Genomic DNA, 17,522 nt, shown 5'->3' with positions numbered 1-17,522 from the left:
TGTTTCTTATATTTTAACGCATGGATTGGCAACGGATAGCAATAGCGTGTTGTATTTTAAAACGACCTTTGGTTGGCCGAGATTTACGACACTTGCCCGGTGTAAAGACGCCGCTTGTGGTTGGAAATTACTTTTTTTAAATTAATAATGGAAATATTGTATATATATTGTTAAACATTTGCATTTCATGTTACATTTGTACTAAAACAATGTTTTCTTTATTACAGTGATTTTTTTAAACTTGAACTGCACAACAACGTGAACAGCTTCCGCTTTTGCCTTATTTACTTCCGTCAGTGACGTGACTAGACTGACGTTGTCTATTTTTTTTGCAAAATACGTTGACAAACATTTGTTTCATGTTGGTGATTTTTTATCTTTATTCATACAAACACGTGTTTCCTACATTTTAACGCAACTGATGGCAATAGTGTGTTGTATTCTAAAACGACCTTTGGTTGGCCGAGATTTACGACACCCCGCTAGTGGTTGGAAATTATTTTTTTAATAATGGAAACATCGTACGTGTATTTTTAAAAATTTGCATTTTATGTTACATTTGTACTAAAACAATGTTGTTTTTTATTATCGTGATTTTTTAATACTTAAACGTCAACAGTTTCCGCTTCCGTCTATTTACTTCCGGAGGGGGAACAAATCGCTGGGAAGTGTTAGCATACGTTTTTCCCCCTTCGTTGGACATTTTTAGATTATCAGCCATGGGGAAGTCTTTTGCCAATTTCATGTGTAAAAAGGATTTCCATCCTGCGTCGAAGTCCAATATTAAAAAGGTAAGTGAACGTTGTTTCATATTTAAGCGTGAGGACAAGCCGCTTTCTAGCAAACCGAGCCTAGCTTGGTCTGTTTTCACCTGGAGCTCCAACGACCGTTGCTTGTATTTTTAGAGAAACACAATATAATAAAATATAAACAAAACAATACGCGAGTAAGGTAAACTGTGGGCTTTGTGCTTCGACGCTTTACTTCTTCTGTTGTGTTCGCTGGACTTACTATATATTATGTTAGCACTACTGGGGGGACAAGCGGTATAAAATGGATGGATGGACGAGAGCAATAAAAAGCAAGTGTTAAATTGACTTGCTGCTGTATTTCATTCACTTAACAATGTTTACATGTCAAATGCAAAATAATACTATGTTTATACCATACACTATATTTCCAAAAGTATTTGGCCACCCATCAAAGGGATCAGAATCAGGTGTCCTAATCACTTGGTCCGGCCACAGGTGTATACAATCAAGCACTTAGGCATGGAGACTGTCTACAAACAATGTGAAAGAATGGGCCGCTCTTAGTGATTTCCAGCGTGGAACTGTCACAGAACCTGTGCAACAAATCCAGTCGTGAAATTTCCCCGCTCCTAAATATTACAAAGTCAACTGTCGGCTTTATTATCGGTAAATGGAAGAGTTTGGGAACAACAGCAACTCAGCCACCAAGTGGTATGCGACATAAACTGACAGAGAGGGGTCAGCGGATGCTGAAGCGCGTAGTGCAAAGACTTCCTGCACGGTCAGTTGCTACAGAGCTCCAAACTTCATGTGACCTTCCAATTAGCCCACGTGCAGTACGCAGAGAGCTTCATGGAATGGGTTTCCATGGCCGGGCGGATGCATCTAAGCCATACATTACCAAGTCCAATGCAAAGCACATCACCACTGGACTCTAGAGCAGTGGAGATGCCTTCTCTGGAGTGATGAAGCACGCTTTTCCATCTGGCAATCTGGGTTTGGAGGTTGCCAGGAGAACGCTACATTTCGGACTGCGGTGTGCCGAGTGTGACATTTGGTGGAGGAGGAATTATGGTGTGGGGTTGTCTTTTGAGAAGTTTGGCTTGGCCCCTTAGTTCCAGTGAAAGGAACTTTGAATGCTCCGGGATACCAAAATGTTTTGGACACTTACATGCTCCCAACCTTGTGGGAACAGTTTGGAGCGGGCCCCTTCCTCTTCCAACATGACCTTGCACCAGTGCACAAAGCAAGGTCCATAAAGACATTACCATGAATTGATTAACGTGGACCCCGACTTAAACTTAAACGTATTTGGGTGTTACTATTTAGTGGTCAATTGTACGGAATATGTACTGTACTGTGCAATCTACTAATACAAAGTTTCAATCAATCAATCAAGACATGAATGACAGAGTCTGGTGTGGATGAACTTGACTGGCCTGCACAGAGTCCTGACCCGAACCCGCTAGAACACCTTTGGGATGAATTAGAACGGAGACTGAGAGCCAGGCCTTCTCCACCAACATCAGTGTGTGACCTCACCAATGCGCTTTTGGAAGAATGGTCAAAGCTTCCTATCAACACACCTTGTGGACAGCCTTCCCAGAAGAGTTATATAAATGATAAATGGGTTATACTTGTATAGCGCTTTTCTACCTTCAAGGTACTCAAAGCGCTTTGACAGTATTTCCACATTCACTCATTCACACACACATTCACACACTGATGGCGGGAGCTGTCATGCAAGGCGCTAACCAGCAGCCATCAGGGGCAAAGGGTTTAAGCTGTAATAGCTGCAAAAGGTGGACCGACATCATATTGAACCTTATGGGTTAGGAATGGGATGGTACTTCAAGTTCATATGTGATTCAAGGCAGGTGGCCAAATACTTTTGGCAATATAGTGTATGTACAGGTTATGTCATATCAAAAGCCACTACTAGGATCAGTTTGACTGAACCTATTCATTCTGAAATTAATCTGCTGAAATGTATCCAATTCTGAGAAGAAACTGACAATCCTTTGCACCGTGCAGGTATGGATTCAAGAGCAGAAGTTGACTTTCGAGAAGAGGAAGCAGGAAGACCTGATGCAGGCATACTTGAAGGAGCAGGACACTTACAACAACAGGTAACCCCCTTACATATAGGAAAGGTCTCAGGCGTGTTCTCAGACGTGTAAACATTTAATCATTTAGCTTGTGCGTATGCATTTCCAAAGGAATGTTTGTGCCGTCAGCATTCAATTGTTGTTCTTTTTGTCACCTTTAGGGTGTTGATTGGGGATGACAGAGTTAAAAATGGCCTTAATTTCATGTACGAGGCTCCACCGGGAGCAACAAAAGGTAAACGACCAAAATATTTACTTGTTTGTGTGCTGAAGGGATTCTCGATGGATTTAATGTTTACGTCACACTCTAATACTTGTTTTTCTCTTCCTTGCTTCGATTCTTTTATATGATTCAGAGGAAAAGGCAGAGGTAAGTAAATCAAATAATAAACTAATACAATCTTACATCACTACACCTAATGTGTGCATTTGGGGTTATTTATTTAAAATCTCCTCACATGATTTGTGTGTGTCCTTTTTTCTAGGAAGGAGGCGAAGAAGAATGCAAATTTGAATGGCAAAAAGGGGCTCCAAGAGAAAAGTAACAATGTTTTTCAAAGTTTGCAGTACTATTGCATGTATTGTGATTATATAATTATTTTTGCAGATATGCAAAGTTTGCAGTACTATTGCATGTATTCTGATTATATCATTATTTTTGCAGATATGCAAAGTTTGCAGTACTATTGCATGTATTCTGATTAGATCATTATTTTTGCAGATATGCAAAGGATGACATGAATATCAGAGATCAGCCGTTTGGGATTCAGGTAATTAAAGCTAAACATGTTAGATACAGTATGCTAATTATTTTTCTTTTAAAATGCCAGGGAGCTTTTAATAGGGCTGGACGATTATGGCAAAAATAATAATCACGATATTGTAACCACAATTAATTACACGATTATTAATTGATTTGAACGCGTGAGTAATTATTGTACCACGAAAATCAACTTTAAACATAATTTTTAAAAAATTTGATATAAATTAGTAACCAATAAACCTCAACAAGTCAAATAATAGCAATAGCAATAACAATACATTTAAATAATGGCAATATAAATAAACAATCAAAAAAATCTAAATCGGTTTTTACCTTAACACTTATTTTACCACCGTAGAGAGTGTTGCTTTTTGTGTAAAATACAATTTAATTAAATGCAAAAATTCTCACATTTATTGGTGCATTACATCTTTGGACAATTTTGACCAGTATTTTAAGTCAAAGCATAATGATTGTGTAAATATTTCAGTAAGTGTTTTAAGTACTTTATGCCTGTTGAAGGTACTTTTTTTAAACAATTATTTTGTTAGCGCAGTCAGACCGGATGTGAACATGTGGCGCACCACGCTGTCATTGTGAAGGGGGGAAGTGTGCTGTGCTGTTCTCAACTTGACGAGTACAGAGGCGACTTGAGAAAGAAAAAAAAAGCAAGCCTCAAGCTTCGACCGCTGTTTGTAGATTAGAGTAACATTGATGATGTTGTTACAACAACACAAGTAGATTAGAGTGACATTGATGATGTTGTTACAACAACACAAGCAGATGAAATGTGTTGTGGTTGTACGGAATATGTACTGTACTGTGCAATCTACTAATAAAAGTTTCAATCAATCAAGACATGGATGACAGAGTCATCTGATATTATTTTGCGTTTATTCACCATACGTGAATGTGTGTGTGTGTGAATGGGTAAATGTGGAAAATAGTGTCAAAGCGCTTTGAGTTCCTTAAAAAAAAGGTAGAAAGGCGCTATACAAGTACGACCCATTTACCAATTGTTCCTGCTTGTTTCAGCTTCGTGGCTTAGTCCCCGGATCAAGTGGCCGTCTTGACATTGTATCGGGGATAAATGAGCGCTACTGGACTCATTGATTTCCCAAATAAACATTTCACTTATTTTTATGTTAATTTCCCTGATATTATTTTGCGTTTATCTCCGGTTCCGTTTTATTAACCAATTATGTGACTCTGTCTGCAGTTATGTGAACCCAAAAATCATATGCCTACTTCTTGTATTGAGTTTAGTGATTATTGATAAGGCCTACTAGCACTGTCAAATAAAAAGTAGCAACCATAGTAGACTTTTTTTTTTTTCAATCATTCACTCCTCATGTCACAAGGTCCAGAATTTGTATGTGCCCATTAATCGTTTTTTTGCGATTATTATATTTTCATAATCGTGAGAAGCCATAATCGAAATCAACATTTGATTAATTGTCCACCCATACCTTTTAACTGGTAGCATGTTTAACATCAAACAAATGAAGTCATTCGGATGTTTAAATGAAAAAGATCTTCTGTATACAGAAGCAATGTATTCGGATCACAAAGCAACCATTATTAGAATTGACCGCCAAACTCCTAGATCCATTTGTATTAGTAAAAATAGATTCCTGAATGCATATGTTGTGCTTGTTTTCCAGGTGCGCAATGTGCGCTGCATCAAATGTCACAAGTGGGGCCACGTGAACACGGACAGAGAATGCCCTCTGTTTGGGCTGTCAGGCATTAACGCCAGCTCTGTGGCTTCAGAAGAGGGCGCAGGTACAGTTCACTCGGGAAATAATCACAGCTGTCTTACAAACTGTGTTACATTTGTTGTATGTTATTATTTTGTTGGGGAACAAAGAGTCCTGACTTGCATCAACAACAAAGCATAGTTTTACGCCAGATATTGCACTATTCACCCAATTATTTACTGTTTGCAAGTCACTATTAGCATGTAACTGGGGGGCGTATCTCTCAGATTTGAACAGTTGCTTGAACGCACTCTCAACTCCTGAACAATCACAACAAAGTAGGCGTGGTCAGGGAGCTGGCTGCAAAATCTGAGCGTTTCTGCCAAGAGGCCCTTGTACACAATTTTTGAATTATGACATCACACCGATGAACGCGATAACACGACAAACTTGCTCCGATAATGGATCGATGAACGCTCCAATGAGGCGTCATTGCCCGCACTGTGCTGTAAGTGGGTTAAGGGTGAACAAATCAAGCGCTCATGTAAATGGTGCGGGACTTCTTTACTTCTTGAAAGGAAGACATTCTACCTACTCAGTGGCCTAGTGGTTAGAGTGTCCGCCCTGAGATGGGTAGGTTGTGAGATCAAACCCCGGCCGAGTCATACCAAAGACTATAAAAATGGGACCCATTACCTCCCTGCTTGGCACTCAGCATCAAGGGTTGGAATTGGTGGTTAAATCACCAAAAACGATTCCCGGGCGCGGCCACCGCTGCTGCCCACTTCTCCCCTCACCTCCCAGGGGGTGATCAAGGGGATGGGTCAAATGCAGAGGACACATTTCAACACACCTAGTGTGTGTGTGTGACAATCATTGGTACTTTTTTTCTGTGTGCCACCAGCACCAAATGCCCTGCAAACACTCCGTGCGGAGAGGGGGAAAAAACACCTGGCTTCCACACGTCAAACCTCACCAGCCACCCGAAACGCTAGCGTCGCCACGGCGGTGCCTCATAAGCACTTGAAGACGCTTGCGCCGCTCACCCCAAATTTCCACCGAGTCCAAAACGGCCGCACCGGCGGACTCTTTCTGTTTTTATTCAAGTCAATGTGTCCATTGACTGCGAAACGTCACCGACGTGCCATTGCCGTTCTGCATTCCAGCGCCTAATATACGCAGAGCTTCTATTTTTGTCAAACGCCGCAACAAATCCGTTAAATTTAGCCAAAATCTGCTGGGTTTGGACAGAGAGTTATGCACAAAAACAAAATAAGATATCCGATTTACTTTCTAAATAAAGTAGCCGATCATATTTTTCCCTTTCAAAGGTCCTAATAGGCGGCAAACAATGTCAAAAGTTTTCTGACCGAATTACATCTTGTTGACACAAATTGATGAGCATTTAAGGGGGTGTATGGCGTAGTGGGTAGAGCGGCCGGGCCAGAAACCTGAGGGTTGCAGGTTCGCTCCCTGCCTCTTGACATCCAAATCGCTGCCGTTGTGTCCTTGGGGAGGACACTTCACCCTTGCCCCCGGTGCCGCTCACACTGGTGAATGAATGATAGGTGGTGGTCGGAGGGGCCGTATGCGCAAACTGTCAGCCTCGCTTCCGTCAGTCTACCCCAGGGCAGCTGTGGCTACAAATGTAGCTTACCACCACCAGGTGTGAATGAATGATGGGTTCCCACTTCTCTGTGAGCGCTTTGAGTATCTAATAATAGAAAAGCGCAATATAAAATCTAATCCATTATTATCATTATTATTATTAACATGCTGATTTTAGAGATCCATAATTAAAGAATAATGTACAGGCATATCCCGGGCAGCTAAATGGGGATATGGAATACCAGCAGCTACGGAGACAGGGAGAGCAGAGGACTGGTTGTGTGACACGCTCGCCAGGGATGATGTAACTGTTGTATTGTTGCTTGCTGCAAAAAAAAACACCGTATTTTTCGGAGTATATGTCGCACCGGAGTATAAGTCGCACCTGCCGAAAATGCATAATAAAGAAGGAAAAAAACATATATAAGTCGCACTGGAGTATAAGTCGCATTTTTAGGGGAAATTTATTTGATAAAACCCAACACCAAGAATAGACATTTGAAAGGCAATTTAAAATAAATAAAGAATAGTGAACAACAGGCTGAATAAGTGTACGTTATATGAGGCATAAATAACCAACTGAGAACGTGCCTGGTATGTTAACGTAACATATTATGGTAAGAGTCATTCAAATAACTATAACATATAGAACATGCTATACGTTTACCAAACAATCTGTCACTCCTAATCGCTAAATCCCATGGAATCTTATACGTCTAGTCTCTTACGTGAATGAGCTAAATAATATTATTTGATATTTTATGGTAATGTGTTAATAATTTCACACATAAGTCGCTCCTGAGTATAAGTCGCACCCCCGGCCAAACTATGAAAAAACTGCGACTTACAGTCCGAAAAATACGGTAAGTAGTTTATGAAGGCGGGACCGACTATTTGCTTCTCTGGAAGGACAGAATAAACATTTTGTGGTTTGCTTTATTACTACTTCCCTTATCACGTGACACGCGCGGATTCACAAGATCTCGTATAAGTCTGCGCTATTTTGCTACGAGACGGAGCCGCAACAAAACGGCGGTGGGGATTGCCCTCCCGTGGTGAAGCCAGTCCTTGGCCATTACGCATTCAGTGGAAATCCGGAGTAAGAAGCTGCCCTGATGTGGGACCTGAGTCGAGGGGGTCATTGTGGCTTGTGCAGCCCTTTGAGACATTTGTGATTAAGGGCTATATAAGTGAACTTTGGAATGATTGACTTTGAAAGCCAGTCGCTTCCACCGCTGCACCGTCTAAAATGTGCAAAAAGCCTATCAGAGACAACCTGAAGGCTCAAATGATCTCCTATGGAAATGATGGCGCTGGATGACCAGCCCTTTACCTTAGTTAAAGACCCTGGCCTCCGTAGCCAGGGTTTGTACTTGTGAGCGGCCGCTATTTTTACGAGCAAAATACGACCGGATCACCCTACAGACGGATTAATGCTTGTATGAGGTTAACTCCACCATAGTGACATCATATTTGATTAGGTCAAATCTACAGGTAAAGTTTCTCAAAATCTTTCTTACCTCCAGGTGTGCACAAACTACAGTTAAATCTAAATTTAAGAAATGTTAGATATGAATAAGTTATGGACAGCACGGTGGGAGAGGGCTTAGTGCGTCTGCCTCACAATACGAAGGTCCTGGGTTTGATCCTGCGCTTGGGATCTTTCTGTGTGGAGTTAGCATGTTCTCCCCGTGACTGCGTGGGTTCCCTCCGGCTTCCTCCCACCTCCAAAGACATGCACCTGGGGATAGACTCCTCCCACCTCCATAGACATGCACCTGGGGATAGACTCCTCCCACCTCCAAAGACATGCACCTGGGGATAGACTCCTCCCACCTCCAAAGACATGCACCTGGGGATAGGTTGATTGGCAACACTAAATGGTCCCTAGTGTGTGAATGTGAGTGTGAATGTTGTCTGAGGTGGCGACTTGTCCAGGGTGTACCCCGCCTTCCGCCCGAATGCAGCTGAGATAGGCTCCAGCACCCTCCGTGACCCCGAACGGGACTAGCGGTAGAAAATGGATGGATGAATAAGTTATCGGTATCCGTAATTTTACTGTACTGCCATAACTATGTAAAGCTGTCATTTATCATCATTGTGAGATGTAACCGTTGCACTTAAGATAAACCTTTTGCCAGTCACGTCATTTGCTAAACCTGCACAATGTAATGTGACCGTGATTATGAATTATAGTTATTTAATAATATGTTTAGTAATGCAGTATTTTAAAACAGCATTGCATTACACTGAGAGCTGTTGTAATATGTTATTTTCCCATGAGAAGTCACCTCTCAGGCGCACTATAAACTATAACCACCAATTTAGGTGCAGCAGACACGTGTCAATAGCCAAAGCTCATATTGTCATCACTTCACGCCTGCAATCATTTAGTAATAATGCATTACTCCTGGAGAGTCCAGTCATAGACTGGATTGCATGGCGCTGTGATGGCCTTCTTCCTGTACAAAAGCGAAAGAAGAAGGAAATTAATTATTGTGTATTGTCATTCCTCTCTAACTGCTGCTTTGTCAGAGCACATAATATTGTATGATTTGCTCAGCCGGAAGAGTGACTTGATTTGATGTTTCGTCCCGTTAACAAACTGGGGAGATGGCGGCTGGCGGAAGGTCCACCATAAATGGCACTGTGATTTGCTCTAACAGGTCCGTCGATGCACCCCTCTGAGCTAATGGCTGAGATGCGTAACAGTGGGTTTGCCCTGAAGAAATGTGTCCTTGATCGCAATGCTACTGTTTGTGATCCAGCACAGGTAATTGGCTCCCGCACAGTCATTTTCACTCACACAATGTACCCTTGAAGGAGGGCGAGCTGCCACACAGCTTGCTTATAACAACAGAATATAATTATTATTCTTTTCAACATTGTGATTCATAGGTAAAACTGCTGTGCAATATATTATTTGAGGCTAATTTATATTTAGTATGTCATGAAAAAACTCCAGCATTTATTTGTTATAGGTGTATGTTGCAAGCGACCAAGAAGAAGATCCAGAGATGGAATTTTTAAAATCTCTAACAACAAAGCAAAAACAGAAACTCCTCAGGTAAAAAAAAACATCAAACCTTTTTTTGTATATTGTGTGTTTTTTTGTATATTGTGTGCGTGTGTGTATATATATATATTTATATATATATATATATATATATATATATATATATATATATATATATATATATATATGTATATGTATATGTATATATATATATATATGTGACACACACAATATATTTTGTATATTGTGTGTATATGTATGTATGTATGAATGTATATATATATATATATATACACACACAATATATTTTGTATATTGTGTGTATATATAGATGTATATACATATACACTCAATATACAAACTATATTGTGTGTGTGTGTATATATATATAGTATGTGTGTGTGTGTAAACCTTTTTGATAATACTGTATTTATTATTGTGATTGTACTTTCAACTAATTTGATCTAATTTGGAAATATGAGGCAAAATGTTAGTAACTGTTCTGACTCTGCAAACTACAATCATAAACATGAATGTTAAATATTAAAGATCTAACGGTATTGTAGGTTTTGCGGTTCTAAAATCTCTTAATGCCGTGATGTGTGACGATATCAAACCAAAACTTCATTAGTGTGTTTTTTTTTCCCCTGGCACCTTTGGTTTGGCCGGTCTGAAAAAAATACTACATTTTGTTTTGGGAGAGTCTTTCAGATTGCCAGCCCAGCTGAACACATGTTGCCACAACTGTCATTATTAGCAACATTATCATTTGTACTAACATTCCTTTTTTAAATCAACTGTTCAAGAAGAACAAGTAAGTCCGTCTTTTATGTCACCCGGCTTTTTTTTTTTTAGACTAGACCACAACATGGGGACCATAAATAACACTGACAAACCCTGGCGAAAACATTACCTTGGTCAAGAGAAACTATATTTGAAGACCGTGAAGCATCTACATTATTATAAGTAGACATTTGTGAGAAACTGCATTTTCCAAACTGATATAAAAAAAAAAACATGTCCACTACAGAGGACACTGCTTCTTCCTGCACTTAAACATACATGTTTGTAGTGACAAATAGGACTAGCACATTTCATTGAGCATTTAATTACAGTAAGTCTGTTTATACTAAACATTCCTGCAACTTCATTTTACACATGGTGGTATTTTTTCTTTACCTCAGAAATATTGTATTATACCGTGATAATATCGTACTCTGACATTTTGCTATCGTTACATCCCGTTTAGTGTTTGATACAGCTGTTGTTACAATCTCATTAGATTGTGCGTGTGTGCTTCTTATGAGTTTATTCCGTCAGCAAGAGGGAGTTATTCAACGTTTGACGTCTGACAGGAAACTGGATCGTCTGGAGAAGCAGAAGTCCAAGAAAAAGAAGAGTAAAAAAGACAAGAAAAAGAGCAAAAAGAAGCAGAAGAAGAAGCATGAAAGTAGCGACAGTTCGAGTCGCAGCGGCAGCGAGTCATCCAGCAGCAGCAGCTCTGACGACTCCGACTCAGACAGCCGCGGCAACTCAAAGGGCCAAAAGAGAAATAAGAGCAAGAAGAATGCGTCGTGCAGAGATAACAGCTCCCAGAAGCGAGACAAGAGTCACAAAAAGTCCTCGTCTCGCAGGAGCCGGTCAGCAAGTCGTCGCGCCTCACACAAGCGCTGTGAAGTGGCGCCTGCGGAACATAAACAAACACGGACTGAGAGAGGAAGGACTCCGGAGGGCAAAAGGAAGAAGGCGGCGGACAGAAAGCGGGATGGCAGCGGGAGTGATCAGAGAGGTAGCGAGCGCCATCACAGGGGAGATGCTGAGAGCGGCCGTGTGGACGCAAAGAGAGGAAGGATGGAGGAGGAGAGGAGTAGAAGCAGGGACAGGAGACCAGAGAGGAGCCATAGAAAGCATTAAAGACTTCTTCTTTTAAAAAAAATCTACATTTTTCTTTTTAAAGGCCCTCAATTGGTGTCCTTCAACGATTTAGCAGCATGCATGTTCTTGTCCTACCAGTAGAGGGCTGTAGTGGTCAAAGTATCAGTCACATGTTTCAATTCTAATTAAATATTAAACACGCTTTCATGATTAAATGGCTTATAAATATTCTGCAGTTTTGAAACTTTTTTTTTTTTACCTATCAACACAAGCCGACTTGTTTAAGATCTTTGGAGTAAAATTATTTCAATACTTAAGTATGTACTTCCTGTGTTAAATGAAATATTTTAGTCAGCATACACATGCAATATTTCCACCATAGTTAATTTAACGTTCAGTAATTGTGCATTTGATGACTCGCTGATTTATTTTGCAAACATCCTCCACATTTTTATTTTGCAGTTTTAGTTCTATAAGATTAACTGTCTGGAATATAAAGACAATATAACAAACATCCATACACGTGAATGCATATGCAAAAGTGCAATATATTTATCTGTACAGTAATCTATTTATATCTGCACCTTATTGCTCTTTTATCCTGCACTACAACCAGCTAATGCACACAATTTCGTTCTTATCTGTACTGTAAAGTTCAAATTTGAATGACAATAAAAGGAAGTCTAAGTCTAAGATATAAACCTAATTGAGTAATATTGTCTTGTCTTTTTTTTCCGGTCGTTTAAATGAAATCGAACTGTTTTGGTTTGTTTACATTTGTACATTTTGATCATACACTAAACTGTTTTTAAAGCGCAACATATGATTTCATTTGTACACGATAGGCCTTTGATAAATATCCCAAATGTGTTAATTGTTGTTTTTCCATTTTGAGTGTTAAATGTGATTTTATAACTGTATTATCATTGACTTCAATCCACTTGATGCGCGCAGTTTAATTTAAATTTAAATTGCAGTTCAATAAGAAAACTATTTTTTGACGCAATAAACTCTCTTTTCCAAGAATTGCATGCTGTCCTGGCCAACTATAGAAGGCAGAAAGTAGATATTTTTTTAGACTTTTGTCTTATATTCAAACATTTGCCCAAGCCCAGAAAAAACATTTTAAAATTATTTCTATGTGACTCATTTCCCCTTTGTTTTCCCCATTGTGTGCAAAAAAAAGAGTCCTTATTCTCATTGATTGCTATAAATGACAGCAGATAATTTGGACAATTATCAGAGCATTTTGTCATAAAAATGAACGTGTTCAAAGGATTAATTCGATATTTGTTAAGCATGAATCACTAATGTCAAATACAAGACACAAGGGAGTGCGAGTCACAATTATTAGCATTTAACATCATTTGCATTTGGCCATGAAATGTCTTTTTACGCCACATTAAACACGGAATTATTCTATTTTAATTAAAACTAAAGACAGAAAATGACCAAAACCCCCTGAATAACAGTCTTTCATCACACGGTGACAGCCTTTTTAATGCCTTTTAATTACTTCAAAATGAAAGTTTTATACGCGTGAATTTATACAGGTTTAACATTTATATATAGATATTTTAGCAAAGAAATAAAAGCTGTCCACACACATAGAATATCCACAAAGTGCATTGAAAGGTAAACTCCCTGAAGTCCAGGATCACGAATGCAAACAACAAGATGACTTTTTATACAAGATGCAAGAACTCACATTGTCCAACTTCAACAGGTCCGCCTTTTTTCCTCTGTTTGTGATTCCGTGAAATATTCCCTTATGTTCAACAAGACCCGTTTTTATGTTGTTTATTGTTTTGTCATTTTCACAGTTATTTGAAACCCCCATCAGGGCTCGTGGTGAGGGGACTGGTCCTTACCCGAGATCCTGGGGTGAACCCCTTCCAAAATAAGGTCCGGGGACTCGGACCTGGGGGTCTCCAGGTTGCTGGTGTCGGTGTCGCTGTCGCTGCCCTTCTTGCCGCCCCCGCCCGCCGTGTGCGTCTTGATGTGCTTGCTCAGGTGGTCGCTCCGCATGAAGCGCTTGTTGCACACCGGGCAAGCGAAGCGCTTCTCCCCGGTGTGGGTCCTCAGGTGTCTCTGGAGCTCGTCGGAGCGTGTGAAGCGCTTGCCGCAGAAGAGCCAGTTGCAGACGAAGGGCCGCTCGCCCGTGTGCCAGCGCAGGTGCGCCTTCAGGTGCGACGTCTTGCCGTACACCTTCCCGCAGCCCGGGATGTGGCAGCTGTGGAGGCCCTTCCTCCGCAGGCTGGCCCCGGCGGGCCCGAGCCGCTCGGCCTCCTGGCAGTTGGGGCAGTCACACGTAGCCCGGCCGGAGTAGCGCCTGGAGGACCGCGAGGAGCTGCTGCCGCCCGCGGAAATCATCGCCGTGGCCGCGGAAGGGTCCGTGTAGGCCGGCAGGACCGTCTTGAAGCCGTCCTGCGCCAACAGGTGCTGCCCGGTGGACAGCAGGTGCGACGCGGTGGGGCTGATCCCCGTGGAGCTGAAGGCCGAGTGGGTGAGGGAGGAGAAGTCCGCGTTGTAGCCGCTCAGCTGGGAGTGGATCGCCTGCGGGGTGCCGGAGTGCAGCGAGCCCGCCGGGGTCTGCACGTCGAGCCACGAACCCGGGTTGGTGTGCACGTCCCACCAGGACGACGCGCCGTTCGCCACCTCGCCGGAAATAGTGGAGTGGAACCCGGACTTGTACCACGACTCGTACGGGTGCGCCATCCCCACCCGCGGGTAGAGGCTCTCCGCCGACGTGTGCACCTTGGAGATGAACGCCGACTGGCCGGACTCCTGGGCCGACGCCGGGCCGCCGTTGGAGAACAGGCCGCTGTAGTCTGAGGAGAAGGCGGCCGAGGTGGGCGAGGTGGAGGCCAGGCAGAAGGCGCTGCCGCCGCCGCCGCCGCTCGTCGGCGTTAGTCCGCCAGAGGCGCGGCTTGTCGCCACCGGGAAGCCCGGCAGAGCCGAGCCCAAGTTGCAGCTGGACGACGACCTCTTCCACGGATGGAATCCTCCTTTAGCAAAGACGCTGGAGTCCGGCAGCGTGGTGAGGGGGCTTGTGTTCCCGATCTTGTTGCAGGTGGCGGCCAGCATCGCTAGAGGTGTCGTTCCGAAGCGAGGCTCTTCCTTGGGAAAACAGCAAAGTTGAACTTAAAACAAACATAACTGATAATAATAATAATAATAATAATAATAATAATAACAAGGTCAGGTTGACAATCACAACAAAGGAGGAACTCACCCCAAGAATGGAGGTCGCCATATCCGAGTTGTGTCCTGTGCTGGGGGAAAGCGTGTCGATGACCGACTCTACTCAGAAGCGGTTGCGGGGACTCGGGTCACCATCGGCGGGCTGTCGCGGCTCGTGTCTGCCGGCACTACTTTGGAGCAGCAGCGAGACTCTTGTTTTGAAGTAGGGCTCGGCCAGAAAGTGTAGCCAATCAGAGAGTCACTTCCGGGACAACCGCAGGAGTCAGCCAATAGGAGTGCCGAGCGCTCGCTGCCGCGGTCCATAGCCCCGCCCACAAACAGAGGCTCCTCAGCCTCCACTCAGGCTCCCAAACAGCAGACTGGATTTGGCGTTTTTTTAATGCCGACATATATTCTTTTTGATGCATACCCCACGTCTTGTTTGCTCATTTTTTGGATTCATCTTTAAAAGGTAAGTTTTGAAATTATTTTCTTCTTATTTGTTGACCTTTTACTGTTTTTTGTTTTTCGTAGCATTCGTGGAGAACACGCAGATTTGCCAAATGATGACTTCATCACAACACAAAATACGTAATAGATGAGGTAAAACGAAATATCTAATTTTATTTTTTTTCTTTCAACATGGTGAGGTGTTAGCAGAAATATATGCAATCAAACAAGCATTCAGTTTTTAAAATTAAATATATAAAATATGTGGGTTCCGCTAATGACAGGCCTGTGCAGTTATATGTCATTAATGAGCTGCCTGAATCACGTGCACGTTGCAGCCACTTTTTTGCATTTGTTTTTAAGTGACGTCATTTCCATAAAACTCACGTCGTTGCATTTTGCGCAATTAAGTAATGCGCCGGTTTTCTTTTTTCTCTTTAAATGACAATTCGCATATCGCTCTAGGATATATGCATAACAATCTTGTAAATGATCCTTCTTTTTTGTAAAGAGAAAATGCACACTGAGGGATATTCATGACAATATTCAAAACGGGCGGCAACAAAAAAGTGCCATAATGGAGCATTAATGTCAGTCAACACAGCGTATTTTGTTTCTTAAAAGAATACAAACGAGAAAAAAAAAGGCCGGAAAATACAATAATATTGCCATCACAATTAGGTCAATAACAATACTAATATACAATATCAAGAATAATAATGTATTGTATTAGCCCCAATTGTTAAAAAAAATAAAAATTGAATATATGCCATATTAATTATACATTATGTTTAAAATGAATATGATATACGACCTTTAAGTCTTAGTTAAACCCCCTGGATTATATATAGCAAGTCATATAGCATAATATACAATATATTTTGTTAAAGATATATATATATATGTATATATATATATATATATATATATATATATATATATATATATATATATATATATATATATATATATATACATTTCGACCAATTTATATATATATATATATATATATATATATATATATATATATATATATATATATATATATATATATATATATATATATATATATATATATATATATATATTTACAATTTAAAGTTGGACATGCGCGGCTCTGCTCCTCCACATTTGTGAGCCCTGCCGCAATTAGGAGCCTATTACAGGCGATTAGATTGATCAATGTCCCTTAAACAAAAGCAATGATTTATTTGTGCGAACAAAACGCTTTGCGTCTATATTGAGTCCATAAATGGGGGGTGCATGCATGCATGCATGCTTGCACAAAAAAAGATAAATGATAAATTCATGAAAAAAAAGGCATATAGCCACAACTTGCAGCTTCATGCACGCAATGAAAGCTGGGAATGCTGGATTATTGGTCAGTGTTTTTGTTTTTTAGGTGAGGTGTGATCGTGGGTTGTGGCCCACGCATGCTTTAATTTGTGTCTCTGTGGCGGGAAGTGCAGGCTTTGAGGACGTTGAACTAATTGTCACTTTGTGTGCCCCTGCAGTCTGCAGCACTCTTGTGTTGTCAATAGGCTTTTACATTAAAATGATACATTTTTGTCTCAATATACATTTTCTGGTAATATTTTTGTGTTTGCAAATTATATCATATTTGCACTGTCCACAACATACAACCTATTGAATGCATTCATAACTATAATATGTTGATGATGTCAATCCAGCAATATGTTTATTATTGTAGTTTGTGTATTACACTGACAGGTGTCTCTATTATTGTGATGACATTATTTACCTATAAGAGACAACATATTACAATATTACCTGACTTATTCAGCAATAAACTCGTGTCCTTGTAATGACCGCACAATACAGTTTTGGATTGCACACATTGTGCATGTGTGCCTAATGTTGTGTCCAATGCCTTGGTCTACAGCAGGGGTCTCAAACTCAATTTACCTGGGGGCCACTGGATGCAGAAACTGGGTGAGGCTGGGCCGCAAGAAAAGATTTCTAAAAAAAAATCTAACATGCACTTTTTAATGAATTCACCTTCTTTGAATGGCTTTCCCGTCCTAGCAACCATCTCACTCACCATGT

The 17,522-nt window shown here is 41.1% G+C and overlaps 2 protein-coding genes and 1 long non-coding RNA gene across 4 annotated transcripts in view; 1 reads left to right on the top strand and 2 right to left on the bottom strand.

Annotated features, from left to right (window-relative positions):
* The window catches only part of LOC133665394 (uncharacterized), a 707,793-nt gene that overhangs the window by 401,146 nt on the left and 289,125 nt on the right, over positions 1–17,522 (bottom strand). The gene's annotated exons all lie outside the window — the stretch shown is intronic.
* On the top strand, positions 616–12,024 carry cir1 (corepressor interacting with RBPJ, CIR1). The gene is made up of 10 exons (XM_062069912.1): positions 616–791; positions 2,787–2,881; positions 3,022–3,095; positions 3,217–3,230; positions 3,346–3,401; positions 3,582–3,630; positions 5,288–5,408; positions 9,598–9,704; positions 9,913–9,998; positions 11,303–12,024. The coding sequence occupies exons 1-10, from the start codon at positions 720–722 to the stop codon at positions 11,859–11,861; spliced, it is 1,233 nt and encodes a 410-aa protein (XP_061925896.1). The 5' UTR covers positions 616–719; the 3' UTR covers positions 11,862–12,024.
* Positions 13,317–15,233, bottom strand: sp9 (sp9 transcription factor). Of its 2 annotated transcripts, none has more exons than XM_062069906.1 (2): positions 15,058–15,233; positions 13,317–14,942 (listed from the first exon to the last, which is right to left on the bottom strand). In XM_062069906.1, the coding sequence occupies exons 1-2, from the start codon at positions 15,076–15,078 to the stop codon at positions 13,662–13,664; spliced, it is 1,302 nt and encodes a 433-aa protein (XP_061925890.1). In that variant the 5' UTR covers positions 15,079–15,233; the 3' UTR covers positions 13,317–13,661. The 2 variants fall into 2 exon arrangements, with proteins under 2 accessions (XP_061925890.1, XP_061925891.1); XM_062069907.1 differs by having other exon boundaries at positions 13,317–14,938.

Source organism: Entelurus aequoreus, linkage group LG14 (genome assembly GCF_033978785.1).
Source record: "Entelurus aequoreus isolate RoL-2023_Sb linkage group LG14, RoL_Eaeq_v1.1, whole genome shotgun sequence".
Taxonomy (NCBI): Eukaryota; Metazoa; Chordata; class Actinopteri; order Syngnathiformes; family Syngnathidae; genus Entelurus; species Entelurus aequoreus.
This window is presented reverse-complemented; position numbering and strand designations above follow the sequence as displayed.

Bases quoted from the DNA above. Each gene is read 5' to 3' on its own strand.
- cir1 (XM_062069912.1), top strand. From the start codon at position 720: ATGGGGAAGTCTTTTGCCAATTTCATGTGTAAAAAGGATTTCCATCCT. The intron at 3,402-3,581 runs GTAACAATGTTT...TTATTTTTGCAG, and splicing joins AAAGGGGCTCCAAGAGAAAA to ATATGCAAAGGATGACATGA. The intron at 5,409-9,597 runs GTACAGTTCACT...TTGCTCTAACAG, and splicing joins GGCTTCAGAAGAGGGCGCAG to GTCCGTCGATGCACCCCTCT.
- sp9 (XM_062069906.1), bottom strand. From the start codon at position 15,078: ATGGCGACCTCCATTCTTGGG. The intron at 14,943-15,057 runs GTGAGTTCCTCC...TGTTTTCCCAAG, and splicing joins TGGCGACCTCCATTCTTGGG to GAAGAGCCTCGCTTCGGAAC.